The sequence below is a fragment of the Cryptosporidium muris genome, genomic scaffold (assembly GCF_000006515.1).
Source record: "Cryptosporidium muris RN66 scf_1106632373453 genomic scaffold, whole genome shotgun sequence".
Classification (NCBI taxonomy): Eukaryota; Apicomplexa; class Conoidasida; order Eucoccidiorida; family Cryptosporidiidae; genus Cryptosporidium; species Cryptosporidium muris.
This window is the reverse complement of record NW_002196570.1, coordinates 1,100,484-1,128,222: the sequence shown is the minus strand read 5'-3', so window position 1 is coordinate 1,128,222 and position 27,739 is coordinate 1,100,484. Positions and strand designations below refer to the sequence as shown.

General features: G+C 25.8%; 13 protein-coding genes across 13 annotated transcripts, besides 34 other annotated features; 5 read left to right on the top strand and 8 right to left on the bottom strand.

Annotated features, from left to right (window-relative positions):
* Positions 1 to 473: 473 nt before the first annotated feature.
* CMU_042330 (uncharacterized protein) lies at positions 474 to 1,876 on the bottom strand (the record flags this gene model as incomplete). The annotated part of the gene is made up of 1 exon (XM_002139473.1): positions 474 to 1,876. Exon 1 carries the CDS (start codon positions 1,758 to 1,760, stop codon positions 474 to 476), a length of 1,287 nt encoding a protein of 428 aa, XP_002139509.1. The 5' UTR covers positions 1,761 to 1,876.
* Positions 1,759 to 1,863: a sequence feature (AT_rich).
* A 471-nt stretch (positions 1,877 to 2,347) lies between the features above and the next one.
* Positions 2,348 to 2,368: a sequence feature (AT_rich).
* Positions 2,369 to 2,417: 49 nt separating this feature from the next.
* CMU_042320 (serine/threonine protein phosphatase, putative) lies at positions 2,418 to 3,547 on the top strand (the record flags this gene model as incomplete). Its single annotated transcript, XM_002139472.1, has 2 exons — positions 2,418 to 3,148; positions 3,235 to 3,547. 2 exons carry the CDS (start codon positions 2,418 to 2,420, stop codon positions 3,545 to 3,547), a joined length of 1,044 nt encoding a protein of 347 aa, XP_002139508.1.
* Positions 3,154 to 3,233: a sequence feature (AT_rich).
* Positions 3,548 to 3,626: 79 nt separating the features above from the next.
* Positions 3,627 to 3,661: a sequence feature (AT_rich).
* A 7-nt stretch (positions 3,662 to 3,668) lies between these two features.
* CMU_042310 (U1 zinc finger domain-containing protein) lies at positions 3,669 to 4,079 on the bottom strand (the record flags this gene model as incomplete). The annotated part of the gene is made up of 1 exon (XM_002139471.1): positions 3,669 to 4,079. The coding sequence occupies one exon, from the start codon at positions 4,077 to 4,079 to the stop codon at positions 3,669 to 3,671; it is 411 nt and encodes a 136-aa protein (XP_002139507.1).
* Positions 3,689 to 3,748: a microsatellite.
* A 210-nt stretch (positions 4,080 to 4,289) lies between the features above and the next one.
* On the bottom strand, positions 4,290 to 5,000 carry CMU_042300 (uncharacterized protein; the record flags this gene model as incomplete). Its single annotated transcript, XM_002139470.1, has 1 exon — positions 4,290 to 5,000. One exon carries the CDS (start codon positions 4,998 to 5,000, stop codon positions 4,290 to 4,292), a length of 711 nt encoding a protein of 236 aa, XP_002139506.1.
* A 118-nt stretch (positions 5,001 to 5,118) lies between these two features.
* Positions 5,119 to 5,390: a sequence feature (AT_rich).
* A 217-nt stretch (positions 5,391 to 5,607) lies between these two features.
* CMU_042290 (uncharacterized protein) lies at positions 5,608 to 7,998 on the top strand (the record flags this gene model as incomplete). Its single annotated transcript, XM_002139469.1, has 1 exon — positions 5,608 to 7,998. One exon carries the CDS (start codon positions 5,608 to 5,610, stop codon positions 7,996 to 7,998), a length of 2,391 nt encoding a protein of 796 aa, XP_002139505.1.
* Positions 5,979 to 6,009: a sequence feature (AT_rich).
* Positions 6,273 to 6,295: a sequence feature (AT_rich).
* Positions 7,180 to 7,215: a sequence feature (AT_rich).
* Positions 7,999 to 8,076: 78 nt separating the features above from the next.
* CMU_042280 (uncharacterized protein) lies at positions 8,077 to 9,553 on the bottom strand (the record flags this gene model as incomplete). The annotated part of the gene is made up of 2 exons (XM_002139468.1): positions 8,077 to 9,446; positions 9,493 to 9,553. The coding sequence occupies 2 exons, from the start codon at positions 9,551 to 9,553 to the stop codon at positions 8,077 to 8,079; spliced, it is 1,431 nt and encodes a 476-aa protein (XP_002139504.1).
* Positions 8,541 to 8,587: a sequence feature (AT_rich).
* A 186-nt stretch (positions 9,554 to 9,739) lies between the features above and the next one.
* On the top strand, positions 9,740 to 10,486 carry CMU_042270 (uncharacterized protein; the record flags this gene model as incomplete). The annotated part of the gene is made up of 2 exons (XM_002139467.1): positions 9,740 to 9,818; positions 9,954 to 10,486. 2 exons carry the CDS (start codon positions 9,740 to 9,742, stop codon positions 10,484 to 10,486), a joined length of 612 nt encoding a protein of 203 aa, XP_002139503.1.
* A 62-nt stretch (positions 10,487 to 10,548) lies between these two features.
* Positions 10,549 to 10,593: a sequence feature (AT_rich).
* Positions 10,594 to 10,686: 93 nt separating this feature from the next.
* Positions 10,687 to 10,748: a sequence feature (AT_rich).
* Positions 10,749 to 10,953: 205 nt separating this feature from the next.
* Positions 10,954 to 10,978: a microsatellite.
* Positions 10,979 to 11,187: 209 nt separating this feature from the next.
* Positions 11,188 to 11,315: a sequence feature (AT_rich).
* A 178-nt stretch (positions 11,316 to 11,493) lies between these two features.
* Positions 11,494 to 11,516: a sequence feature (AT_rich).
* Positions 11,517 to 11,554: 38 nt separating this feature from the next.
* Positions 11,555 to 11,594: a sequence feature (AT_rich).
* A 42-nt stretch (positions 11,595 to 11,636) lies between these two features.
* Positions 11,637 to 15,585, bottom strand: CMU_042260 (uncharacterized protein; the record flags this gene model as incomplete). Its single annotated transcript, XM_002139466.1, has 3 exons — positions 11,637 to 13,016; positions 13,094 to 13,349; positions 13,427 to 15,585. 3 exons carry the CDS (start codon positions 15,583 to 15,585, stop codon positions 11,637 to 11,639), a joined length of 3,795 nt encoding a protein of 1,264 aa, XP_002139502.1.
* Positions 13,018 to 13,088: a sequence feature (AT_rich).
* Positions 13,358 to 13,408: a sequence feature (AT_rich).
* Positions 15,376 to 15,404: a sequence feature (AT_rich).
* Positions 15,586 to 15,839: 254 nt separating the features above from the next.
* Positions 15,840 to 15,878: a microsatellite.
* Positions 15,879 to 16,142: 264 nt separating this feature from the next.
* CMU_042250 (zinc finger, C3HC4 type domain-containing protein) lies at positions 16,143 to 18,746 on the bottom strand (the record flags this gene model as incomplete). Its single annotated transcript, XM_002139465.1, has 1 exon — positions 16,143 to 18,746. The coding sequence occupies one exon, from the start codon at positions 18,744 to 18,746 to the stop codon at positions 16,143 to 16,145; it is 2,604 nt and encodes an 867-aa protein (XP_002139501.1).
* Positions 16,561 to 16,580: a microsatellite.
* Positions 17,198 to 17,221: a microsatellite.
* A 517-nt stretch (positions 18,747 to 19,263) lies between the features above and the next one.
* Positions 19,264 to 19,306: a sequence feature (AT_rich).
* Positions 19,307 to 19,440: 134 nt separating this feature from the next.
* Positions 19,441 to 19,486: a sequence feature (AT_rich).
* Positions 19,487 to 19,564: 78 nt separating this feature from the next.
* Positions 19,565 to 19,621: a sequence feature (AT_rich).
* CMU_042240 (uncharacterized protein) lies at positions 19,620 to 21,677 on the top strand (the record flags this gene model as incomplete). The annotated part of the gene is made up of 1 exon (XM_002139464.1): positions 19,620 to 21,677. The coding sequence occupies one exon, from the start codon at positions 19,620 to 19,622 to the stop codon at positions 21,675 to 21,677; it is 2,058 nt and encodes a 685-aa protein (XP_002139500.1).
* A 392-nt stretch (positions 21,678 to 22,069) lies between these two features.
* On the bottom strand, positions 22,070 to 24,355 carry CMU_042230 (zinc finger, C3HC4 type domain-containing protein; the record flags this gene model as incomplete). The annotated part of the gene is made up of 1 exon (XM_002139463.1): positions 22,070 to 24,355. The coding sequence occupies one exon, from the start codon at positions 24,353 to 24,355 to the stop codon at positions 22,070 to 22,072; it is 2,286 nt and encodes a 761-aa protein (XP_002139499.1).
* Positions 23,745 to 23,765: a sequence feature (AT_rich).
* Positions 24,356 to 24,708: 353 nt separating the features above from the next.
* Positions 24,709 to 24,729: a sequence feature (AT_rich).
* Positions 24,730 to 24,768: 39 nt separating this feature from the next.
* Positions 24,769 to 24,826: a sequence feature (AT_rich).
* Positions 24,827 to 25,004: 178 nt separating this feature from the next.
* Positions 25,005 to 25,033: a sequence feature (AT_rich).
* Positions 25,034 to 25,047: 14 nt separating this feature from the next.
* Positions 25,048 to 25,108: a sequence feature (AT_rich).
* On the bottom strand, positions 25,068 to 25,946 carry CMU_042220 (Mpv17 / PMP22 family protein; the record flags this gene model as incomplete). The annotated part of the gene is made up of 1 exon (XM_002139462.1): positions 25,068 to 25,946. One exon carries the CDS (start codon positions 25,944 to 25,946, stop codon positions 25,068 to 25,070), a length of 879 nt encoding a protein of 292 aa, XP_002139498.1.
* Positions 25,250 to 25,271: a sequence feature (AT_rich).
* Positions 25,470 to 25,518: a sequence feature (AT_rich).
* Positions 25,651 to 25,679: a sequence feature (AT_rich).
* Positions 25,947 to 26,230: 284 nt separating the features above from the next.
* Positions 26,231 to 27,298, top strand: CMU_042210 (hydrolase, alpha/beta fold family protein; the record flags this gene model as incomplete). The annotated part of the gene is made up of 1 exon (XM_002139461.1): positions 26,231 to 27,298. The coding sequence occupies one exon, from the start codon at positions 26,231 to 26,233 to the stop codon at positions 27,296 to 27,298; it is 1,068 nt and encodes a 355-aa protein (XP_002139497.1).
* Positions 27,299 to 27,315: 17 nt separating this feature from the next.
* Positions 27,316 to 27,400: a sequence feature (AT_rich).
* Between the last annotated feature and the right edge of the window lie 339 nt (positions 27,401 to 27,739).

The window sequence follows — 27,739 nt, the reverse complement described above, 5'->3', positions numbered from 1 at the left end:
TCTTCATTTTTTCTATTAGATAATAAATTAAACTATAAATATTGAGATCGTAATTTTTTTTAAAAAAGAAAGTTAGATTTTTTTCTGGAGAGATGAATTAGAACCATCATAGTGATGTGTCAAGTATCCTCTTAGCCGCAACCATAGGGACGTGATGGCATACCTTCTCGGCCTTTTGGCTATGATCAAGTGTAGTATCTGTTCTTATCAGTGTGACAACTGATATGGATCCTACGGGATCCAAACTCTAGTCACAGAAATTTTTATACGGGAGATATAGATCACTGAGCTTGCTCATATCAATGTCGAAATGTCGCCTCGTCCTTACACTACCGATGAGAGTGGCATGCCCTACGACCCCCTGGGTCGAAACATTAAACTAATCTATCGCTAAACTTACGTCTTAGAGGTCTATAAAACCTGAAGACTCGTGATACTCTACCTAATCTATACTACCTCTATACTACCTGTCATCAGAAAGGATCACACCCTTCCTCTTGATGATCAGACTGCCTGACAGCTATAACCCTTGGGGCTGGTGGCTCAGGTAGGGGGGTGTCCTCATCTATCTCAATAGCCTCACCCTGCACATATTCTGGTTCTAAATATTGTGGCGGTTCCTTAATATACCTAGCACTACCTTGTTCAACAACAGGAGGTAGTTCTTTGAACTCCTGTGACACTACAGGCTTTATGATGGTATGTCTAACAAAGGGCACATACTGCTTAACCTCAACAACCTCATCTTGAAATTGAGGAACTTCCACCGTACGTATCTTTTCAACAAATTGAGGAACTTGTTTAGAAACTACCCTAATGTGTTCTTGAGGGACTTCTATTGGTACTTCTACAATTTTCTCAATTTCAACTTCTACTGGAACAGGTATAATTCTACCTTGAACAGGAACTTCTACAACTTTTTCTACCGTAACTGGGATATCCACAGGTATATCAATGAAATCTCCAACTACTGGATTAAAGATAGGAACTTCTATCACAATTTCCTGTGGAACAGGAACTTCAACGACTTTTTCAATAATATATGGTACAGGTTTTAGCGTAATTCTTTCAATAGGAATATCTATATATTCAACTGGTCCTAATACATATCTCTCTTTCTCAACAAGTTGTATTTCTACTTTTGGAACTTGGACAATTTTTTCAATTTGAACATCTTCTACTTCTATTTTTGGTACTTCTTTTACTATATGATGTATTTTTGGTACTTCAACTATTTTATCAACAATTTTTATTTCTGGAACTTCAACAATCTTTTCAACATATTGAATTTCAATCTTAGGTACCTCTTTTATAATTTCCTTGTATTCTATTTTTGGTACAATACGTTCAATATATTTAGTTACTGGTTTTGATACATATTTATCTATAACCCTTATTTCTGGTACTTCAACAATTTTCTCTTTATATATAATCTCCTCTTTTGGAATTTTTCTAATAACATCCTTTACTATGACTTTGGGTTTAATTTTTTGTTTTAAGTGAACTTCTGGAACTTCAATTATTCTTTCTCTTACATTTACTTCTTGTACTAATGGAACTTTTACTACCTGGGCATTATTTGTTGTATCAGTATCTTCATCTATATCTTTATATTTTTCAGTATTAATTGTTTTACTTAAATTAAACATACTATAATTAGAATATTTACTTTCCTGATCAAATATATTGGGGGAATCAGAATTACCAGAGCATAATCCCATATTTAATAGCTTATGCCTATCATTTTCTGAATTTGTCATTTTATTATTAGATATTTAAATATTATAAATTTACAAATTTCATTAAATTAAATAAGTTGAAGTTGTTGATTAATTAAATTTTTTTATTATGTATATTTTTTTTCCAAGTAAAAAAAGGAAGAAAAAATTAAAATACCTTCTTACTCGTTTCTACATGCAAAAAATTAGTTTCAGCAGTATTGTAGCTCTTAGTAACTTCTATTCCCCCCCTCTTTCCCTCACCACTTTGTAAAAATTAAGTTTGCGTATGGCGCCTTGTAGTAGAATCTACTATTTTATTTATTTCCCTATTTCCAAGAATTACTATCTATATATACTTTTAATCTTCTTTCTTAAATATATATTTATATACAGTATATGGGTAGAATAAATATATAATATTTCCCTTATATATTCAACCTTTTTCGACTATCATAACATTTATGGTCATTGAATATAAGTATTAATATTACTAATGATTATTTTGAAATAACAAAAAGAGAGTTATTTAACATCATTACAATTTTTATTATTTTAAGATTTAAAGTATTATTGTGGGTTATAACTACTAATAGTATATCTGGCGCTTTGCAAGCACTTTTTATACCTTATAAAAAATAAATAAAAAAGGATTCTAGTGCAATATCTAGTTATAGTATCTTCTAAACTATATCTATAATGTTACAATCTGAATATCCTCCAAATGAATTAACTTCATTTGAACAAATTAAGGAGAAAGGAGATCTCTTAAATTCTACAGAACCGACTATTAATGGTTTTACATTAGATCTAAAAGAAAATGAATCATTTGATATTGATATTTGTATAGAAAAACTACTTGCATGTAAGCCATTATCAAGTAAAAATATTAAGTCACTATGCTCTAAGCTTAAAGAAATTTTAATTAATGAAGCTAATGTACAAATAGTCAAATGCCCTGTAACAATAGCTGGAGATATTCATGGTCAATTTTTTGATTTATTAGAACTTTTTAGAATAGGAGGTATGCCACCAGATGTAAATTATCTATTTTTAGGGGATTATGTTGATCGTGGTTATCATAGTATTGAATGTATTTGTTTGATTATGGCTCTTAAAATACGTTATAAGGATCGTATAACAATACTCCGTGGTAATCATGAATGTAGACATATTTCACAAATATATGGTTTTTATGATGAATGTTTAAGAAAATATGGAAGTGCTTCTATTTGGCATGAATTAACAGATGTATTTGATTATTTACCATTGGGAGCTTTAGTTGAACATCATATTTTTTGTGACCATGGAGGACTTTCTCCAAATGCAAACACAATTGATTATATTAATTCTATTAATAGATTTCAGGAAATACCTCATGAAGGTCCAATGTGTGATTTATTATGGTCTGATCCTGATGAGAAAAATGGGTAAGTTAAAATATCTTTTATTTTTTTATATTGATTCAAATATATTTATTATCTTATTTTATTCATAACATTTATAATTATTTTAGTTGGTCAATGTCTCCTAGAGGAGCAGGTTATATATTTGGTCCTGATGTAAGTCAGAAATTTATACATACAAATGGTCTTTCAACAATATGTAGAGCTCATCAACTAACTATGGATGGTTATACTTGGGCTCATGATGACAATGTAGTAACAGTATTTAGTGCTCCAAATTATTGTTATAGATGTGGTAATCAAGCTGCTCTCATGGAGTTAGATGAATTTGAAAATAAACAGTTTTTGACATTTGATACAGCTCCTAGAAGGGGCGAGGCTAGAAAAAATATTCAAAATACAATACCTCAATATTTCTTATAATTATTCATATATATATACATAATATATCCGATAAGACAACAGTTTATAAATATAAATAGGAGGAATTTGGAATTTCTTGAATAATAAATATATATATATATGTATAATTATATTCATAGTACTATTTTCTAACATGTCGACTATTAATATGATTATTATAATTATAAGTACTATTATTGGTATTATTATATTGATTATTATGTTGATGATCTTTATTATGTATATTCTTATAAGAATTTCCAAATTTTCTGTTAACTTTATTGTCATATTTGTGAGCTTGTGATACATCCAATTTGTTAGGTACAATCATCATCATATAAGGTTGTTGCTGATTATGAGGTCCTAAAGTCCCTATAACATTAAAATTATTATCGTATAGAATTGGGGGATCAAAATTAGGATCTTTAATTAGATTTCTGTAAAATTCAATTTTATTATTTATATGTTTTCTACCTAGGCTATGTTGCCTCCTTCCACCAGTAGAACTATGAGTTAGATATATATCACAATAGTCACAATAAAATTTAGGCATAATATTACTTATATAAGTTAATAAAAGTAGTGAATCAAATAAATTTTAATTAGCTCGAAATAATATAGCGCTTGAATATATAAGGTATATTATTTGAAGTTAATCCTAATTATTATCTAATGCTTATGTCTAGAACTAATACTGCTGATTGTTTTCCCTTTTTTCTCCAATTCTATTTTCTACTCTTCATTTATTTCCCATTAGTATTACTTAGACATTATCTATAATTTGTATATTTAATATCGGTTTGTTTAAAAAATTCACTTTACTTTCATAATCTTGGAAATTTGTATAGCTATCTGGAATGTTTGTTGAGAAGAATTGAACTATTGGTTTACCCATTATTTTGTCGAATAATTTCGACAAATTGTACCAACACAAACTAGTCACAATCGGTATAGTTATTATGACTTCTATTCCAGTTAAAGAGGCTTCTATTATATAATAATGTAACAACTTATTTTGTAAAGGATTACCTAGTGAAGAAGGTAATGAGACGTAGCTTAAAAAAGTTGAATTATTTAGATTTATAGAATATTTATGAGTTATTAGAACTCCAATACTAAGGATAAAGCATATATAGTAAAGTATTATCTGATGAAATGTACTTAATAAGCTAATAGTGGCTATAGAATGAACACTTGCTCTAACTCCACACAATATACGAATAATTAATAAAAAAATAGTGAAAGCAAAATATACCAATAATTCACCAAATAAAGTAAATATAATAGTTCTTAGGCACTTCGGATGATAGGAGAGGATTTTATAGTTATTATATAGTATATAATAACCAAATAGCATATTTATTAAACAACAGGCTCCCATAATATTTGTAAATATACAATAAAGTAAGGATGAACCTTCATGATTACGGCTCCAGATTTGAATAGATTCATCCGTATGCTTACGTCGAACCATATTATATTTAAAGAACCCCTTTTTACTATACACTTAAAAGCCTTACTTACATAGTATACAGAATCCTAATGATTTATTAAGCGGCATACAAAGTGTTAAATAATAATATAGATCTGACATAAAATTTAACATATAATTAATAGAATATAAATATTATATTACTAGAAATATATAAATTGTCTATTTTATTTATATAAAAAATTCTTTTAATGGAAGTGTATCTCTAATTTTTTATAAGTTTGATTATCTGATTTGATAGATATTAATATATTAATTATTTGTTAGTAAGTATTCAATACAACTTTGTATAATTTTAAAAAAAAAATATTAATAATTATAAATATATAAAGAAATTGATCTAATATTAAATAAAGGAAAAAAAAAAAAAAACTAAAGTGGACACATGCAAATGCCGGTATTGTCCCCCCCTTTCCCCCACACAAAAAAATTATTGTCTTTCTCATCTTTTTTTTCTTAACCCTTCATAAGGATAATTAAGTAAAATTAGAGTTTATTAATTGATGTTACAACTAGAAATTTGATTGGTGCCTATATTTATCTAATTTCCACAAACTCAAGTCCTTTAAAGAAGCGACTTGTATAATTAATGGCCAGAAAGCGGAAATATCAATCTGCAATGGGAGATATCGATCCCTGTTTAAATCCAGTATATCTTCCAAATGAAAATTATTATAGGAATCCAACAGAAACTCCTACTGAGTTATTACCTCCGCATATATCAACAAATCCGGCAAAACCTGGAAATGCAAAATGTAATTCAAAGATCTTACCAATATATCAAAATCCAGCTGAGAAGATAAAATTAAAGGGTATTAGACGGGATTTGTTAAATAATAATACAATTATTCCATGTAATAAACATTGTGACATGGTTGATATATTGAATGACGATATGTCCTTTGTTGAAACTAAAACTAAATCAATAATAACAAATAACATGAGTAGGAAAGATTCCAGAAATAATAAAAATTTAAATAAAACTATTAAACCACGTATTGATAAGGGTAATTCTAACTTACCACCATTACCTCGTACTGAAGATTATTGGCCTAAATTAGTTACAAGTGGATATGAAGAACATGAAAACTACCTAGATAAGATAAGAAAAGAACATTTAGATAGTCAATATCAAGAGATTTCAAGATTAAGAGATGAAAATAAGAATAGGAATTCTCAATGTAACCATTATTATAAACAATATAATATTCCTCTTAGTAGTTCTAATTTAGGAAATAATAATGCTGGGAATTCATATTATAATAAATTATATTTAAGAAGTGATGAAGGGATATATTGTGTTGAAACTCCACTTAGAAATATTAGAGATATTGATAATAAATGGAATAATGTTAATGCTAAAAAGCATGGTATACTCCAAGATATTTCAATTAATAATGCTAATTTTAATAATTTACAAAGTAAGGGTACTCAAATAGATGAAACAAAGTATTTAGATAATAAGAAAACTATAGCAATTTCGGAATTACCCAAGAACTTAAAATGTGATGCAATAGTAGGTGGGAATACTCCACTACGTAATATTATTGATAATAATAATCTTGATGAAGTAGTTTTAAATAGAAATAAAGAACGAGAATACAGAAAAGAAACTAATGATATTGCTGTTGGTCCCTCTCCAAATTCCCATATATTACCTCATGATTTAGAGAAAACACCTAAAATAGAAAAAATAAGACCAAATAGTATACTTAGAAAAAGTATTGAAATTTTTAATGAATCATCAAAACAAGTTAGATTTTCAACTAGATATAAATCAGATAAATCTAAATTTTTATTAAAATTTGAAGAATTAAATTTTGATCCAGCAGAAGAACCATTAGTAAATATGGAAAATGACGAATATTACAGTGAATCAATGGAAGGAGACAATATATATGAAGATTATTCTTTTTTTGATTCTATTTCTTTAGATAGTCGTATATTATTACGTTTAATACAGATTTGTAGAAAGGAGTTAAATTTGGTTGAAAATTTAACTACTCAAATAGATGATATTGGGACTAATTCAGACTATACATTGGTAAATAAAGCAGTAAATGGAATATATAAATATTTCTTAATAAAAGCTGTAGATTATGGATGGAAAAAAGATAATGAATTTAGTGATGTTAAATCTGCAATGGCTAAGGAATATAGGAATAATAATGTAAATTATTATAATAGTATTATTAATGAAAGAGAAGTATTAAAAAATAAAATTGGGATATATAATTCAAATATTCAGAAACTTAAGAATGCATTAAGTGAAGCGGATAAACTAAAGGAATTAATTGAATTAGATTATTTTAGTGAAAATAGGGATTTAATAGATACTCCTGATATTGATGAAATAGAAAATGTAAATAAATTTGGTAATCAGGAATATAAGAAGTGGATTCTTCAATATGTGAAACATTTGTTTAATGGAATTAATGAAATAATAAATAAGGGGGATACCTTAAGTAATATTAATAAATATAATGAAGATACTAATAATTCATATGAAACTGATCATTCTAATGATTATTCTCCTACTCCTGTATTAAAAGTATTAAAAGATGACAACTCTGAATTGAGAGATAATAAGTTGGGAAATATTAATAATTCATGTGATAAGAATATCTGTGGATCAAGCATAGTTGATGATATCTTAAGCGAGTGTTATAAGATGCAATTTATTTCAATGGAAAGCATTGCATTCTTAAATGATTGTATTGCTCTTCTTAATGATGCAGAAATTGGTATGCAAAATTTTCAAAAGTTATTAGCTCATAAGGCATTTAATATACATGAAGATGATAAAAATGGGAAGTTAAGCAATGATGTTGATGAAGCTGAAGATGCAATGCTGAGGTTGCAACGTGGTGCATCAATTACACCACGCTTCAGCATTGATAGTAATACAGGCAGTTATAATAGAACAAGTATTAGTAATAGGATATCTATGACAAAAAAAAACCTTCATAATTTATTATAAATTGTCAATTGTCTAATTTATATCTAAGGATAATGAAGAAAAGTATTTAATAATAAAGTTAATTAAGTAGAAATAGAATTAATCAAATGAAATCAACTGTAATTTATATATTATATTTGCAAATTGTTCTTTCCAGTGAAATATCTTATTTTCTGGCTTAGGCGAAATATCGATTATTACTATTCTGTTCCATATATATATATTATAATCAGTACTTGTATTTCTAGGTATATTTATAATCTTCCATAATTTAAAATTGGAAAGTTGTAAATATAAATTATACTGATAGCTACAATATAATGATACAATCATTGAACAATCGCAAATAGATCTTCCAAGAAAAAAATTTGAAAGCCATTTATTTGCCTCAGAAATATATTCTCTTTTTCTATTTATCAAATTACTTAATATATTTAACCCAATTTGGAAATTTCTTTGCATTTTAACTAAACATCTGTCATATAATAGATGTGGATCTGCAATTAAAGTATCTTTAAGTGCCATAATGTCTAATTTTTCTGTTCTTACCATATCCATAAATGTATTATTTAAAATTTTATTTTCTAATAAATAAATATATATATAATATGCTAAAGGTTGTTGTCCAGCACAATATACTTGATAATATAATAAATTATTTGTCAATTCTCTATTATTTAATATTACATCTGATATAATTTTAATATATGAGTCGTAATTCCCAGTTCTAATATTACTAAATATATTGCCAGATATTTCTATAGCTTTTCTTAATTCATTATTTATTATATCTGAGTTATTTGAAAAATAAATTTTTTGGGGATTATATATATTGGATAAACTTAATCTTTTATTCTTTATAACTTTTTGTAGTGTTACCTGACTCAAAAAAAGATTATCAGACATCTTTTCAAAAAAATTGATAATTGATAAAAGTTCATTGTTAATATTACAAATATCCAAATGATTTCCAAATGCATCTATATTGGTTAATACAGTTTTGTACAAGTCAATATATAAATTGATATTAGGACATACTAAAGGAAGTGTACATTTTGGTTTGAATTCAATACAAAAATATTTGCACATAAACTGGTCTTCAGATAATGCCGGTATAATACTTGTCACCCCTTTAAAATGCATGCAATTTACATACATCATTCTTTTATCTAATTTTCTACATATTTGTTCAGAGTCCATATAAACTTTTAATAAATTCATTTCAAGCCAAGAAAAGTAGAAACTAGTCTTTTTAACTAAAATAATTGGGATAATTGGTTTATTACAATAATTTGATAGTCGTGAATTGTACTGACAATTTATATGGAAAGTTATTTTCGATATTATATCTGATATTTTATTGCAAGGCTGCTTTTCTATTTTGAAAACATAATATCGAATTTCTAATGATTGCAAGTTAAGATTGGAGATTTGAGGAGTTATAATTGAAAAGGGAGTAATTGGATGATCTTTAAATTGTCTAAAGCAATTAATTTTCTTATATTTTAAATTGACTTGTAAATTGGAGTTTGTATAAAATACAAAATGCATACCACCATTTCCTAATAAGTTCCATTTTGTATTCTTAAGGTCCACTTGATAAATATTCCAAGATGACAGTAAATTATTTAAATCAAGATACAAGTAATTTCTAATTTTATATAGGCGGTATATATGGTAATTTAGTTGGGTTTATCAGAATTCTTAATGAGATAAAAATTTTGATCAAATATAATGAAATATTAATGATTTATAATTTCCAATGAGTGGTACTGAGAGATTGGAGTTTCTTTACGATCCGAAAGTTTTGAGAGATGATGATAATGAAATATATTTGTTAGGTAAGTGCAATACTTAGAACTTCCAAATAGATATATTTATATTGAACAGATTATGTATAATTTAATTTGTAATGAATTATCTATGTAAATTTATATTTACTAACCCAACCTTCAATTTACTACTTCTTATCTTAGGCACTCAGATACCAAGAAATTTAACTGAAATAAATGATTCTAGTGATGAAGAGTCAGTACCGCCGGGTATAAGGAATGAAGAACTTATTAAAAGATTGAAAGAAGACCCACTAGTAACTATAAAAAGTGCGGAATTAAAACATAGAAAGATTATTGGGGAATTTAATAAGAAAAGTAGTAATAGAAATAAATCAGTAACAAGAATACATAAGAGGTCCTTCTCTAGATCCCCCCCTTTAGCCTTTAAAAAGAAAACTAGAATAGCAAGCAATAAACATACAAAATATAAGGATCAACAATATGGCAAAATTGATAAGGAATATAAATTAAGAGAGATGCTAGAATGTGGTGAAATACTCAAAAAGCAAAGATATGATAAATTTAATGGTAACTTTGAGAGAAGTATAGACTCAGATATAAATGTGACAATACGTGGTAAACAATATATTGGAGAGGTTCACAGACAAATTAGTGATGAACTATTGGGATCTTTAGGTAATAGAATAAAGAGACTTATTAAATACAAAAAATAAATTGCATATTTAACAAGATTTAAATAATTCAGATAATTTGCCTTTTAAAGAAACAAAAGTTGAAAAATATAATTATATTATTTTAATTAATTAATTTGAATTAAATTGATCCATAATCAAAGTTCTCACTTATTATAAAGTGCAATGTTATGATTTGCAATTTTTGGAAAGAAAAAAGTGACAGTTGAATATGTAAAAAGTATTTATTTAATACAATATTACATAAAAGTAGTTTAATAATAATAATAGTAATAAATATATTCTTAATGAAACTGGTAAAGTGTAGATGACAGAATTTATGAAAATAGAAATAGTGAAATCAAGATATTTATTCAAAACTAAGGTAGATTAGCTCCTAAATATAATCTAAATTAAGTTACAATAATAATGATTGGAGATGGAAAACTGTTATTTATTTTTGATTAATGCGTACAATAAAAGAATAGTATACTATATGTGAGTTATGAATTATTATTACTATTATTGTTATTAGCCTTACAATGACGTGCTAAATAATATTTTTTAGGGTCTTTAACATAAAATTAGTATATAAAGCTTCAAATTCGATTGTATTTATGCATTTTATTATTAAAAGTTAATAAATCACTTTAGCAAAATTCATATTTAAAATATTTGTATTTACTATTTAAAGAATCTTTTAAAGAAAAAAAAAACACATTCAAGATTCTAGAGTATAAACCAATTTATTAATAATTTTTTCTAATTATAATTTTTATAAAGAAACTATAAAGCTATTATTTTATATATTAAATGATATAATCTCAAATATTATTAAATAATTTTAAAGGAATAAATTATTTAATAAATTGATCTTTTCTTTAAAGAAAACAACTCTTTAAACTTCAAATTTTGTGAGATTATACACTTAATAACTAGCTAATAAAGGGAATATTCCACTTAATAAACAATTTTCATTTTTATTAACTCAAATATATCACTTTTTAATAAGAAAGTGTTCTAATATGTAGAAGAAAATCTGTTTGAAGATATTAATATTTAAAAAAAATTACTAGTTTAGTCATTTTTTATATCTACAAAAGGAAGTACATATATTAAAATAAATTATTATATATTAAAAGTAATATTTGCTAACAAATAATTGCATGGAATTTGTTACAACTAAATACTATTACGAATTTAACCATTTATCAAATAATATATCCATATAAAGTAAAATATCTGGATAATCTGTATAGAAATGAATAATAGTAGTATTCAAAGTAATTGAAAATTGAAGAATTATATGGAAATTAGGGAGTAAATATATGCAAAACCACTTGTAATCAACATGCATCAAAATGTCATTATCCCTATAATTATGTTGACAATAGTTCCCTATATTATATTTTTCAGAAATTAATATATCATGGTGAAAATCAAAACTTTCTTCAATATTGAATTCCCCATTAATCAGTTCAACTATTGATTCATGTGCAACATTGTATGGAATTAGACATTTATTAATTTGACAATATATATTTTCACTGTTTATATCAAGAACTTTATTACACGTTACAACATTTCCAGAAGGATATTCTAAGTTATTATAATCAATTTTTTTATCCAAAATCTTATTTTGATTCTCTTTATTTTGTTTGTAATGTCTGTATATGTATGAATATACTGTATTATTCCAGTTCTCTGTAGGAGAAGGTAAAAATAAATCCTGAAGTTCAATTTCAAAATCTTCAAGGTCTCTTTTTAAAATTTTTCCATATACATCACTAAATTCCATAGAAACACCGATTTTAGATGGTTTTGGGAATTTAATGTAGACATCTAATAGTACGATTACATTACAGCTATCTATATATATAATACCATTATTTTCTCTATAAGTAGTACTCAACTCATTATTTTCATTTCTATTATCACCATTTAAATGACATATAATATCCTTACTTTTTAATTTAATAGATTCCTCAATATCAGTAGGAATTGAACAAGGTTTTAAAAAAGGTACTATAACAGGACTTATTTGATATAAATTATCGGAATAATCAAAATGGATCTCAATAGCATAAAGGCAAGTTTCAGAATTTTTATTTTCTATATCTTGTAAAATGATGGAATCCTTTAAACTTAATATAAATGGGAAAATAATGGAATTATTCTTATAACTTGATTTACTTTTCTTATAAAAAAAAATAGCAGTTCCATTATCATCAATATTTAAAAACTCACTTCTGAAATGTTTTATTAAATGAAAATTGACTATTGAACTGTAATAAATATCATTAACCAGTGTATTATCTTCAGAATTTAGGTTATCTTCAAATATTTCATAATTGGTTATCTGATCATATGTATTTGAAGATCCATCAAGCTGAAATATTTTAATTATAATATCATTGGAACAGTTACCAATTAAAATTTCCATATAATTAAGGAAATTACTGAGTTCAACATCAAAAATATCTAAGTATTCCTTAAGGCAATTGGATATCTTACTAAAATACTCATTTTTATAATAGCTAGATTCTTCATTTGATATAATAACTAACAAAGTCTAAAAATAAAAAATTAAAGTTATTTTATAATATTATAAATAAAACATATTTATTTGTATATGATTTAAAAACTTACTGAGATTATCTTATTTCCTGTTATCCACCTTGTAACTGTATCATTTGTATTCACAAAACAAACAGTTATTATATACTCCAGAATATCAATAAGAATACTATTTGATGGTAATAAAAGTAAATTATGGTTTAATTTTAAATTCTTCCTTTCAAAAGATAAATATACCAAAAATAAAAGAAAGACTTCAATATCATTTGGATCGGTTAAAGTCTTAACATAATCCAGTACATATTCAATAAATTTATCTAGATATACTCTGTAATGATATTTTATTTAAAAATCGTATAATTATTTTAATTTAATAATAATAAATAACAAAAATCGAAAACATACCTATACTTAGATTGTTGGATATCATTAACAATAAAACTGATTAGTTGGATCGTATTTGGAATATGCCATTGGGTTAAATAAGGAATCTTAACTTCTGTTAAATGATTAATATTATGACAAGTATAATTAAAAAGAGTCTTAATAAATTCTTCATCCATCCCAAATGTTGCAGCTATTCTGTACAGAATTTTCAGATAAGCACAATGAGATCCAATAGGTGATTTTAACAACATTAACTCTGTCATTGAGGATAATAAATTATATACATTTGTAATTGATTGCTTAAATTCATTAATATGATTTAAATAATATGTCAAATATAACCATAGACATGTCTTATTGTATTTTAATGCTGTAGGATCATACCAACTTGGTATTAACATTGTATCTAAAAGTATTTTAGTCGAATCTTTAATATCCACCAAGTCATCTGAAATTAATGAATTGGTATTTTGATAATTCCTTATTAATTTTTCTAATAAATCATTAAACAATGATTGAAGCCATATTGTACAATATAATCTAATTGGAATAGATAACTGAAAATTATTAATGATACTAATAACTCTATGAATTGCATCAGTATATAAAGATAAAGATAGTTTAGATTTTTTAAAAGATGTATGTTCAGATTCAATAGCTTCAAATATTACATGTAATCTAAAAGAATATTTGAGTGGTATCATTGCAGATTCCAAAATATTACTGGGAATTGATAAAATCGATACAATTCTATTTAAGGATTGAATTAATATCTGGGTATTCCAGCATGACGATATTTTTAGATTATCTATTATATAAGACATAAGATGTGTTAAAAACTTTTTCGTATATTTTGATAAAGGATTTTCTAAATTAGAAACAATATTCAATGCTATTGATGATATTAACTCTATAGACAAATCATTTGAAAATATGATATTGCTAGTATTATTTTGTATTTTTGAGTTATTTGTATTTTCAATACAATCAGGCCATATTATTGGATTAATATTTTCACTTAAAAAAGATAAAAGCAATTCATCACTTTTAAAGTCTATTTTACTTAAATCTTCATTACTCATCTTGTCATCTTGCTGATTTATAAAATAATTTTCTTCTTTATTATTGTAGTCTTCAAAATTATTATCTGAAATATTAGAATTTTCAATACTTTGTATATACATTTTATTTGAATTATCTGTTATATTTTTTGTGTTATTTAGTGTCGTATCTGAGTAGCCTGTAGTATTACTTAAGTTTGTCGTCCTATTTATTAGTTCAGTTTTATTTAAAGTATAATCTTCTAAAATTTTGTCATTCAAAAGAGGTTTAAGTAAACCAGGATATGTTCTATTTAACTCTAGTAGACATTCCATTGCATATAACTTTAAAATATTCATACCTTGAATATTTCTGAGTTTTAGTTGAGATATTTTATATCTCATAGATAAAATACTACCCTTAGTAATAAGAAATAAATTAACAATTAATCTTGAGAACCAATAAGGAAGTACTGAGTATATATTACATCTAATTATAATACAAGTTAATGTTACAAGTGCTTGAGATTGAAATGTTACAGTAGAGCGCATATAAAATTTTGACTTTAAAGCTTTATATAAATTCTCTTCATTTACTGAATTATTCCCTGCAAGTTCTGTACTAGCTTCATATAATCCCAAGCATACTTTAGCTAAATCTCTGAGATTTACACATATTATATCATTTAATACTCTAAAAGTACAATTATATCGATACCAATATCTATAGTCTAATTTCATGTTATCTGGATTACCAAGTATATATAAACAGTTTTCTTCTAGAATTGTCAATGCTTCTAGTCTCGTATTTATAGAAGGTGATATAATTATAGTTGATATTATATGATCAAATATAACTGATGCCATATTCTCTTCTGCAAATAAGTCAATAAAACCAAGTGAACTTATATTGGCTTTCCTTATATCTTTTTTTTTCTTTTTAATATATTTTAATTCGTTATTATCTACTTTTTCCTTGTATATATCTTTTTGTCTTAATTCATACATTGATATGGATGAATCTAATGAATTATATAAAGATTGCAATACATCTTTTCTAGCTTCTAAATCCCAATTAAATTTCAATCTTAAATCTGATAAATCATTAGAATTATTTACTTCATACTCTTGTTTCATTGTTAGGGTAAGATTATTAATTTATAATTTAGATATATCTCTAACCTGTATATTTGTGATATAGCAAATATTTATTCAAGCTAATTATTATAGCTATAGCAATAAAAAAAGACAATTTACAAATATATACAAAGTATAAATACCTATACTAATCTTTAGGGGTTTATGAAATTATGCAACAAAAAAATTTGACGCCTTTAATAACTGACTATATGCTGTAATAAGGTCCGGTAGTAACTTCATGTCGATATTTTTAAAAAGATAAATAAGTGAAATAAATAAATTTATAAATATCATACTAGAAAATAAGTTAAGTGTATATAAAAAGTCCTCTGACTCTAGGTAGAAAATATAATATTTCTCAGTTTAAATCAATAAAGGTTCATCCTAAAAATTATTATAAGCGGTTAAGTTATACCGCCATAAACGGGATTTTAAATAATCCTAATGGATTTATTAGCTTATTAGGGGAAAACCATGCACTAAATAGATGAAGTACTAAAAACCTTAGCATTAAGTATTTAATTGTGATATTCCTTAGCTATTATTACAAGTGTTTATTGGTTTGTGACTATTGGAGGTACTGATATATTTCTTATGTTATAAGATCTATAATTACTTCTAGATCTTTGCTGCCTAGATCTTGATGCAGATCTACACCTTAACCTTTCCATAGAAGTTACTGATACTGAAGCAGCCCTTCTTGTAATTGAAGAAGCTTGAGGGTTTCTATTTGATAATGTATTGTTATGTAGATGTAGGAGCTGACGTATTTCAGGATGATAGCATAAAATCGAGTCACTACACAATACTCGTAAAAAAGGGCTTCTATTCGAATTACCGAGATTATTATTACCATAATTATTTACTTCACTATTGCTGTTTGATACTAGCTGATAATCAGTTGAACTAACTTCTGCAACTACTTCTACATTATATACTTGTGAATGGGAAGAGCCAGTTGGAATTGTATCTTTATTATTATTATTATTATTCATATGATTAGAATCTTTAGATTTCTTTTTTATTCCATCTTCTATATCTGAACTAATTCGTAGAATTTTAGAAATTCGTTCTCTGCATATATGACAAGTAGGATGCTGCCTCATTTTAACTGAATGAGCAATATAATCTCCCAAACATTGTAGGCAAACACAACCATGGCCACAAGGTGAAAATATATTTGTAGTAGAACATTCTAAAAAGCATATTGAACAGTAACAATTTCCAGATTGTGTCTCAAATTCATTAATTTCATGTTCAAAATTTGGGTGAGATTTATTTTCATTATCATTTATTGATATATTTGATGTAATTTTATAATTTATTTGAGTATCTCCACTCTTTTTTGTAGTTATATTAGTTTCAGAATGCTCAATTTGATTATCTTTACTTTTTTTATTTTCAAAGGGTGTTTCTATACTTATTCTTGGGTGATTGGAAAAACAAAAAGAGTTTACTTCAATTTGTTCTTTACACTCAACTTTTATAGTATAATCCTTTTGTATATTATTATTACCCCAAAATGGTAATTTTATAATACAACTATTTGGATTAACTTCATGAATCCTAAAATAAGTGGAACTCACAGGAATAACTATAAATCTTTCTCTATCATTATTATTATTATTATTATCTACTAGCTCTAAAGTTCCTCTTTGGTGATTAGTTGTATTAAAATTAGGTCTAAATAATAAATAGCTCCATATAGTATTTCTAGTATCAAAATTATTTCTCATGTTTAAAGTTGTGTCTCGATGTATGAATTTTTGAAGATTCTTTTCTATTTCCATGTATAGTGCTGTAACCCAAATCATAATAATCCATGGTTTCAATAAACCTAATATACAGAGGCATAAAGATATCATTAGATTAAGTCCAAATGATGTATAACTAAATATTGCTAATAGATCAATTATATACTTGTATTTATCTAACACGTTTAGGTACTTGTATATTAGCCAATGGATCACAGAAAGCAAAATCCCTATACTATATATGATCCAAGAAAACCATTGAGAATATATTATAAATAGAGGATTACTACCTAAAAACCACCAAGTTATACAATTTTGACCCTGTACACCAATGATTAAAATAGATGCTGAAGCAAATCCTATATATATTAATGGAAACATACTAGATGTCTTCAAATAATTTCCTCTTATACTCACCTTAATTGAGGTTAGAAACTCTATAATCACTTTACAAAGTACACCCAGCCATCTTACACATATTAATATAAAGGCCAAGATCATTTCAGTAATAGGAGTAACAAGCCAATTCTTTGAATCAATAAATAGACTCACAGTCTGAGTTGAATCATTCAATAATTTATTGTTCACTAAAAAATTTGTATTATTTATATATGGTGTATTTAACATATTCATACTTTTTACTCGTACTATGCTTGAATATCCCCATATTTGTTCAGTTTCCCCTAACTGAATTTCTTCATTACTTTTAATTGGAATATATTGATTTCCTTTATATTTGTCTGAGTTAGTTTGATTAGAATAATTATTTGAGTCACTGTAATAACTACTTATTAATGGACAATCACATTCTAATTTTGAAAACTTTAATATTGACACATTATTTGCTATATTACTACTAAAAGATAAATTTAAATTGTTAATATCACCAGAAATTGCTTCTCTAATATTATTATTTTTATGAATCATTATTGAAGTACTGTTTATGTAAAATTCATTACTCTCTTTATCTTTTAACAAGTTACTTCCATTTTTATATAGAATATTACCCATTAGATTCTGTGAGTTTAGTATTTCTGTATTTTTTTTTTTTCTATTCAAATCTCTTAGAATATTATTTTTAAAGTGATCTATTTCTTTATGATCCTCGCCTAAGTTTATAATGTTCTTCTGTGGATCTGAAAGTAGTAAAATTATACCATTCTTCATGGAACCATTCCAATCAAAATTATGGAAACCTGGGACATATATCCACTGTTTATTAGAGAATAAAAGGTTTAAATTTGGTATAAGAAAGTATATTTCTATTACAACAGGAATTATAGTTGAGACTATTAGTATGGATCTAAATATTTTTTTTTTTAGTGATATAACTTGATTGTTTTGATCATGTACTTCATTTTCCTCAACAAAAGGTAGTATTATATTTGTTTCACCACTTTGCATTCTATTTATAATTCCTGTTAGGCATTTATATCATTCATTGTAGCCCCTTTACAACAAAAGAAATAATCACCCCATGACCTTCCCAAAATGCACCCCTATAGCGCCATTATAGAGCGCCTCTTTTTTTTACATGTCTTTATTTAGTGGAAAGTGCAATTTTACAATATTCCTTGATAATATTTGCTTAATGAGTTATGATAGGTAAGTCTTGTTATATAAGTAGGTGTTATTTTATTGTTTTTGTCTACTAAACTAAGGTATCTATACTAATTTAAAATAGAACAGATAGACACTGTGAAGATTAGTCAATGTACTTAAATGTGTTCTTATGTAATGGAATCTCTGTATATATACTTATAAAAGTTATGTGGGATATATTCCAAGTATTTATAATTAAAAAAGCTAATATTACATATCTTTATCTGAACTATCTTTCAAATCCTAAAATTAAATAATACAACGAAGTACACCTAATATCTAAGTTAACCCAGTCATATATTAAAGATAAATAGCTCTGAATTATAATATTATTTTTTTAGTAAAATATACTTTTAATAAATGAGTTTAACCTTGTAAATAACAGAGCGGTGCAAGGCTGCAAGTTCCTCTCGCTCGCTGCGCACTAAATAGTACATAAATACGTGTATATATTAGATTCAAATGTTCATTACTTATAAAATCCTATTTCAGATTGATATTATAATATTAGTCTAATTATATATTCAATATTTATATTATTTGTCAAAAATCCTCAACTTCGTAAGATATTTTATTATAGTATTTGATTTTCATCAATTGACTACCACCTATAGGTAGTGAAATTAAAAATATATTGTAATTGATATATATATATTTATAATTATACAATAAATTATGTATCATCCAGATGAAGAGTCATCTTTCAACTATTTATCTATTGGACCCACGAATTTAGATAATGTAGACAATAGCTTAAGTGAACAAATTCACAGTACATATAAACAATTTAATATATGGAAGTATTTATTCTTAATGGTTTGTGTATTTGTAATTTTAGGTTGTTTTGTATCTCCATATAAAAATCAAATTAGTATGATCGATTCAACTGATTATATGGTGGATTTTAATTATACAGATAAAACTAATAAAAATATTGAAGAAATGAATAAAGTAGCACCAGAATTTGAAATTGAAAGATTTGGTATATCAAATATAACTGAAGATGTTTTATTAGGTAATTTAACAGACAAAGAATTTATTAATGATTCTAGTTCTGAGCTAAGGTTATTAGATAAACTACCATTATCTAGGATTACAACAGATATGTCTGGTTATTATTCAGGAAGTCATTACAATTCTCAAGGATTAAATAAAAGAGCACTAGATAATAATATATGCAATGACAAAAATTATACTAAAGAAGTCTTAAAAATGGTTTATGAATTAACTTATTTTGCCCTACCAAAAGATATAAAGAGCGAAACTAAATTTGAAGCTAGTGATTTAAAAATTATTGGGGATGATATCTGGGTTGTTTGTGATAATTCATGGCATTTAGGACGCTTTGGTTTAAGTTTGACTCCATTTTCAAATAAAAATAAACTGGTATATATGAGAACCACAACAGCTGGAGGACGTCCAATGGATATTGAAAATTTACTAGATGGGACAGATCCAACAAAGGAAGATTCTCAATGGGAAGCTATTATCTATGATAATGTAACAAGACATCTTTACGTAATTAGAGAATCTATTCCCCATATAATAGAGAAAGGAGTTGGTAATTATAACTATGAAAATGAGATAGATTCTAATATAGAAATTAATAGAGGGAAAGAATTGAAGTATATATTTGACAATATAAATGAAAATTCAAATTATATTAAGGGAAAATTTGAACTTGCAAGTAATAGAGGACATTTAGATGATATCCAAAAAGGTATAAATGATTTTGAAATTCAAAAGAAGTATCGGGATTTTGAGAAATCCTGTCCATATAATACGAACTTAGAGGGAGTCAAAATAATAGATAAAAATGATCAGAATTCACTATATACAGAAACAAAGGAAGTAAAAGAGAACAAAGAGTATAAAAGGAGAACCAAGAAAGATCAAGATCACTTGAAATCGAAAGTTGTGGAACCTCATTATCACTCTCACATAATTGAACTAGCATTAGTTAATGTAGATGGACAGGATTTCTATGAGGTTATAGAGAATTGTGCAGCTGAATATTTATTTATGTTTGATAATAAGGGTTTTGAAGGTGCTATCGGATTAAGAACAAGACAAGGAGAGTTTTATATTTTAGGACTATGTGAGGGTAACTATTGTTTAGGAGGAGTTCAAGGAGAACAGCCAGGTAATGGAAGGCTTGTTTTAATGAAAAAAGTTTACATAAGTTCTCAATATAATGCTCTAGCAGATATAAAGATAGCTAGGAACAATCAAGTAGTCCAAAATATAGAAAATAAGGATTTTGATAAAGATACAAACAAGTATAAAAATGGAAATTATGATTTAAATAATGAGAATTCGGATATTGGTGCTTATAATATAACAAAGGAATTAATAAGATGTATATGGAAAACTGTTAGAATTATTGAAATACCTTCAGAAGTAAAATTCCAAGATTATTCTTCAATTGATGTCAAAGGTAGCAAAGTCACCATTACTTCTCAAGAAGATTCTGCAGTATGGATTGGAGATATTAATTATGGAGATGGAGAATTTCTAGATCCTCAAAAGTTGTCGTTAATACCTGGTGGGAAAACTTACTACTTTCCTAGAGATCACGATTGTGACTACAAGTACTGTAATATTGAAGGAGTTTCATTTATTTCCGATAATCTTATTGTAACTGTTTCAGATAAAATGAAGAAAAATAAAAGACAGTCCCCAAAGTGCTTAGAAAAAGATCAATCAGTTCATGTCTTCTCCATCCCAATATGAATCAAGTAGTGATAAAAAGTAGATATTGTAAAAGAAAATCCATATATTGCTAAAATTCTGTTTTATTTTTATTATTATTGAGAAATTATGTTGATTAATTCCTACTTATTCTCTAACTCCTCTTTAATAGAATAAATTCTTTAATTATTAAAAATGTAACGTCTTTATATATTTACTTATATTCCAGTTTATTTTAAATTTAGTATTAAATACAGAAAAGTTGAAACTTCAAGCTACTCTAAAAGTATAAGTGCAAATACAGGCATAAATCTATAAATATTTCAGTTTTTTAATGAGATGGTAGATTTTATGCTACCTATAAGTTACAAAGGATAGATATATTCCTAAGCTATATTAAATAAGATTTTAGAAAATATTCAAATCAAACTTTTTCAGTTTCTTTGTATTAATATGGGGTATATAACTTCTATGCATGTCTGGGAAATATATTCCTCCGTTGAATAGTTTCCACTTTCCTTTTCATCATTTCTTAAGTCTCTATTATTATCTAATTGCCAGGCTATTTCAATTGGACAACGGCATAAGTGACATTGAGGTGATTTTTTTAATTTGCATACTGTCCACTTTATTATCTCATCAATACAATTGCTGCATATCCCACTATGATAACATGGGGAGAGTACAATATTGCTTACTCTATCATAGCATATCATACAAATAGAGATCTCATCAGAGAGTGAATAGTTTGATGATGATGATGAACATGGAGAATTATCATCTGTCTTCTCAGATAATTCAGGGTAGATTACTAACTTAGAATCTTCTGATGACAGCTTTTTCATTAAATAAGTATTTTCCCTATCATAACTATTATTTTTACTTCTCTCTTCATTCTCTTTTAAATCCTCTACTTTACTTTCAAGTGGTAATGTATTTATATTGCAATATTCTCTTCCCTTATTTGATAATGTAATATTATTTTCAAAACAGCTTTGCATATAAAAAGTTGGTGAAAGTTTTTGTAACTTTATAGATATAAAAGAATGTCTAAATATTAGTGGAGGAGGATTAGATATAGATTTTACAATCCATTCACGTTTACCATCACCATTGCAGTTGATCTTTTCTTCTTCTCTTAATAAGTAATAAGGGAATATATATTTATAACAATTGATTGATCTCTCTTTGGTTTCACAATTTATACTATTGTGTAATAAACCAAGATAAGCACGTAGAAGTAAATCACAACATTGACATATAATTGTTACTAAATTTGAATTTATCCATGGACTTGTCATTTGTGTAGTTAACAACATTACACTACCACTTAAAGAAAAACCAAATCCACAGCATGCTAAAATAATCAATGCATGGCCCAAAATTTTTTGAGTTGTACTTTGTCCATTTGTTGTTTGTGATGTATGGATTATCTCTACTGTATCATTTGTATGTGATTCTCCAATATATCTATCTGAATTATATTCCTGTCTACCTTGTCTTATTTTATTTATTTTTGCAAATTGAAAGCTTAAGCAAGAAGTAACAAGGGATATCCAGAGAATCCATTGTACAGATTCATGTAATGCAATTCTTGGAACATGTGTACATCTATTTGGAGTTAAACCATATAATAAGTATACCGAAGATAATGACCAAATATAAAAAGTACTAAAAGATAAGAGAGATTTGCACTGATTATAAAATATTAACTGACTTCTAGCAATATCACTATATCTTTCATTAGTATAAGTATTATTATCTTGATTAGGTAGGACTTGCATTACCATCCTAAATAGTAAAATGCACCATCTAAACACAACAAATATTAGTGTTGTTACTTTAAATATATATGATGGTTTATATTTATAATATAATTCTGGAAGTATAAAGGTAAAAAAATATTGACCATTATTATTATCTTTATGAGTATATAATGAACACCAACTGTTAGGTACATTAATAAAGTTTACTTTAGGTTGTAAGTTCAAATTCTTATTCTTATAATTTCTTTTATTATTAATTGGGCATTTCATATTAAAGATTTTATGCAAACTTAATAATGAGTAGTTTATACATATACTAACTTGTTCTTTAGTATATTTCTTGTATTTATATTTTAATATATTACCATTAGTATCTCCAATCATTTGTGTATGGTTATTGTTTTGTAAATTTGTCATATATATTTGATATTGACGAGAATTTCTCGTTATAATTTTGCTATTATCTATCAAAAACTCATCCTTTATTTCGTATAATGGTTTAATATCAGAAGATGATAGTGAATCTGTTACTTTAGATTTATGTTTCCTCTTTCGTATAAACTCTTTAATGTCATGTTTAGGTACATTATATCCATTATTATAAAATCCTTTTTGTTCATTCTCACTTGTGAATGAAGATAGAGCAATGAATTCCCATGAATTTACTCTAATTAATAAATCATTATTTATTTTTCCTTTATTATATATAGAAGGTACTAGTAACCAGTCTGTATCTCTAACGAATACAGATAATAATGGTACTATGGAATTCATCTCATTAATTAGTGGTAAAAGTGTAAATATCAAAATAATCAAAATCTTTACTAGCCATTTCAAAAAATAATATTGTTGCATTAGCACCATAATGCATTTACTTGCTACATGACCTACATACTCACTGACTCGTCGCCAATTACTGGATTCCCTTATACCAACAATGAACAGGGAAGACATAAATATATTAATGACACCTGTAAATGATAATTAAGATAAATATTCTATAATGTTTCAAATCCAAGCATCTATTATTTATTAATGAGATTGTTTATTTTAGAGCTGACTTGGGCTTTAGTATAAGAAAAATCTTAATATTTAAATAAAATAGCTTTAAGTATCAGCACTAGTATTTACTCAAATTCTTAAAATATTACTTTATTATTATTACAGGTAATATATCATGGTACTCTTAATCACGCGATGTCGCGATGCATGAGTTACTGCTGATAACTGAGCGGTAAAATTAACATGCATTGACGTGTTACAGACGTTATATTATTGAAATTAAAATAAAGAAAGTTATATCGCTGAATATTTATAAAATAAATATTCGTAATTAAAGAATCAGGTCATTATACTAAAGTCATTTGTAAATATCTTTTAATAAAAAAAATTAGAATTAAAGTGATAATTATAAATAATTATAAAGTAATAGTAATGTCGAAAATTAAGATACTAATTATATAACCAATAGTTAAGTCAATAAATAAAATATAAACAGTAATTATATCTGTAATTATTGTGAAAAATTATTCCTTAAATTATCTTTATAATATAAACATTAATAAGACTAACTTTAAAGTATATTCAAATATTTACCTCTATCATTTATAATAGATATTTATTTTATATTATCTCTCCTCAAATAGTAAATAATATATATAAATATTCAATGATTATATATATATTTATTAAAAATACTATAATTTTGAGCTTCTAATTTATTATGAGAAGAGTATGATATGAAACATGTCCATAATATATCAACAAAAGAGTCCCATAATGGTCTATATGAAACAGGTAAATAACGTATATTAAATATGTCTGATAATGGCCAAAAGTACCAACTCGAAATATATATATTTAAAAATTTCTCTTTAATTTCTTTAACTCCATATTTAACTCCGGATTTTAAATGAAAATAGCTATTCTTAAATGATCTATCATATTTAAAGATATTATTTAAAGTTATCTCCAATATTGGGGTTAAGAAGAGAAAAAATCCAAGTGAAAATGGTATAAATATAGTTTGAATTAAAATAACTTTTTTTAATACAACTAACCAAACGTGTTTATTATAATATTTTAATATAGAATTTTTATTAATATTTAATAATTTAGATTTGTCTTGAGAAATTAGGTTTATTTTGGTATTATCAAATAAATAATCTAAAGTATAGTAAAATGGAGTCAACAAGATCCCATTTATTATACATCCTTCTAATGATACAACAAATGTTCTTATCAAATTCAAATTTTTTAAATAATTATTAATATAAATGTTCTTTTTTTCTAAATTAAGTTTCATTAACCTATATAACTTATATATCCGATTATCACTATTTAGAAGAATTTCATGATCTATAATAGAATAACTTTTATATGATATATTGGGGATATTATGTTCTATTGTACCATGATCTATTTTACTCTCATAAATTTGAGCAAATATGTCTCCAATACCACACAAAATAGAAGCACCAATAGAGTTGATAAAAACATCTCTCTTGATATTAGAAATATTTAAAGATGATATACGATACTTCATTTGATTGAATAAGACATTTGAGCTAATAAATCTTATTCAACATAAATAATATATAGGCCAATTTCGATATATAAGCTAAATATTTCATACAATATTCCTTAATTACCAATTGAAAAGACCAAATTATCAATATCAAAGACTGTTTCAATATATATATATGGTTTAAGCGCTTTGTAGAGATATTTAAGACGTGAATTTAAGAACTTATTCATTGTAGAGAAATACAAATAAGGCAGTCACAGAGGTTTCTCAATTTCTTTAAGAAGAAACTATCACTGTATAGTATGACATTAAATTCGCTATTACTTTTTATTCTATATTTAAGTACTGTAGAAAGTTTTAGGAGGGGAGTCGAAACTATTGAAAATAGTAGGTATGTAACGCTTTCTAGTGGTAGGACGAAATATCGTATATTTGGTACAAATAATCCAATACATAAAAGAATTGTCACTATTCATGGTCTCCTTGGTTGTGGTGAAGAATATAATAGATGGAGGGGTACTATCGTAGGTCGTGGGTATCATTTATTGCAATATGATTTAGTTGGACATGGATTATCAGAGTGGAGGATAAAAGGTCTTCTTAAGATAGATGACTTTGTAAAGCAACTTCGTGAATTATTAGTAGCTATTGGTTGGACTAATTCCAAGATTATATTGATTGGATTATCTCTTGGTGGCCTAATATCGGTGAATTATTCAGTAAAGTATCCTGAACATATAGAAAGTTTAATTTTGTTGGCCCCGGCAGGTATAATTTCAAGATATGATTCACCTAATTTATATAAACTCTCAAAGATATTTAGTCCTTCTTTAGCTAAGAATATTCATAAATACCCGATATTTCTCAAAACTATGAAGGATTTTTTAAATTTACTAGGAATAATATCCAGCCCATACGATCCTTATTACATTATGAAATGGTCCACTATATTTAAAATAGGATTGGGTGGAAGACTATTTGAAAGATATGATGATTATAAAAGGCTAGCTAAAATAAAAGATATGTTTCCAATATTGTTCATTTGGGGAGGAAATGATTTGGTATTACCATTAAAATTTGCATTTTCATTTTTAAAAGCGAATTTCCCAGAATCTAGAATTGTGATTCTACCTTTTACATCACATGTACTTACATTAGGTAGTTTATCTCCAATAAATATAGCATTGGAATTCCTTGAGAAAACTACTGTTGGAAATACTTTAGAATCACTAAACGAAGAATCTAATGAATTTCAAATAATTGAAGGAATTAAATTCAGATATACTAATAATTCAGTTATTTATCAAATAAACACTGAAAAATATCTAATTGATGATTATACAGATATATTAAACTATGGATATTCTTAAATAATCCAATAATTCACTAAATATAATAAAATAAATAATATTTAAAAAGATGAAATTTCTATGATATAGTTTTTTGTAGATATATAAATTTTATTAAAATATGTAAAGTAATCAGATATACTCTTTCTAAATTATTATTCAATGTTATCATTAAGGTGCTAATATATTCCCTGTACATTTATATTACTGAATATATATGTCTTTATATAACGATATTAGTAAGTTTTAGTTTATTCTCTCTTATTTTGAATATTTGATGATGAAGATATTGTGTTAGTTGGACGGACTACAAATGATAAGGTACAAAATAATGAATAAGGTATTAAATTAAGCAGATATATCATTAATTATATTTAGAATTAATTAATACTCTTAAATTTATTCTTATTTGTATCACTTACATATTGATAATTGAGTTATTATAATGAATATAACAAATTG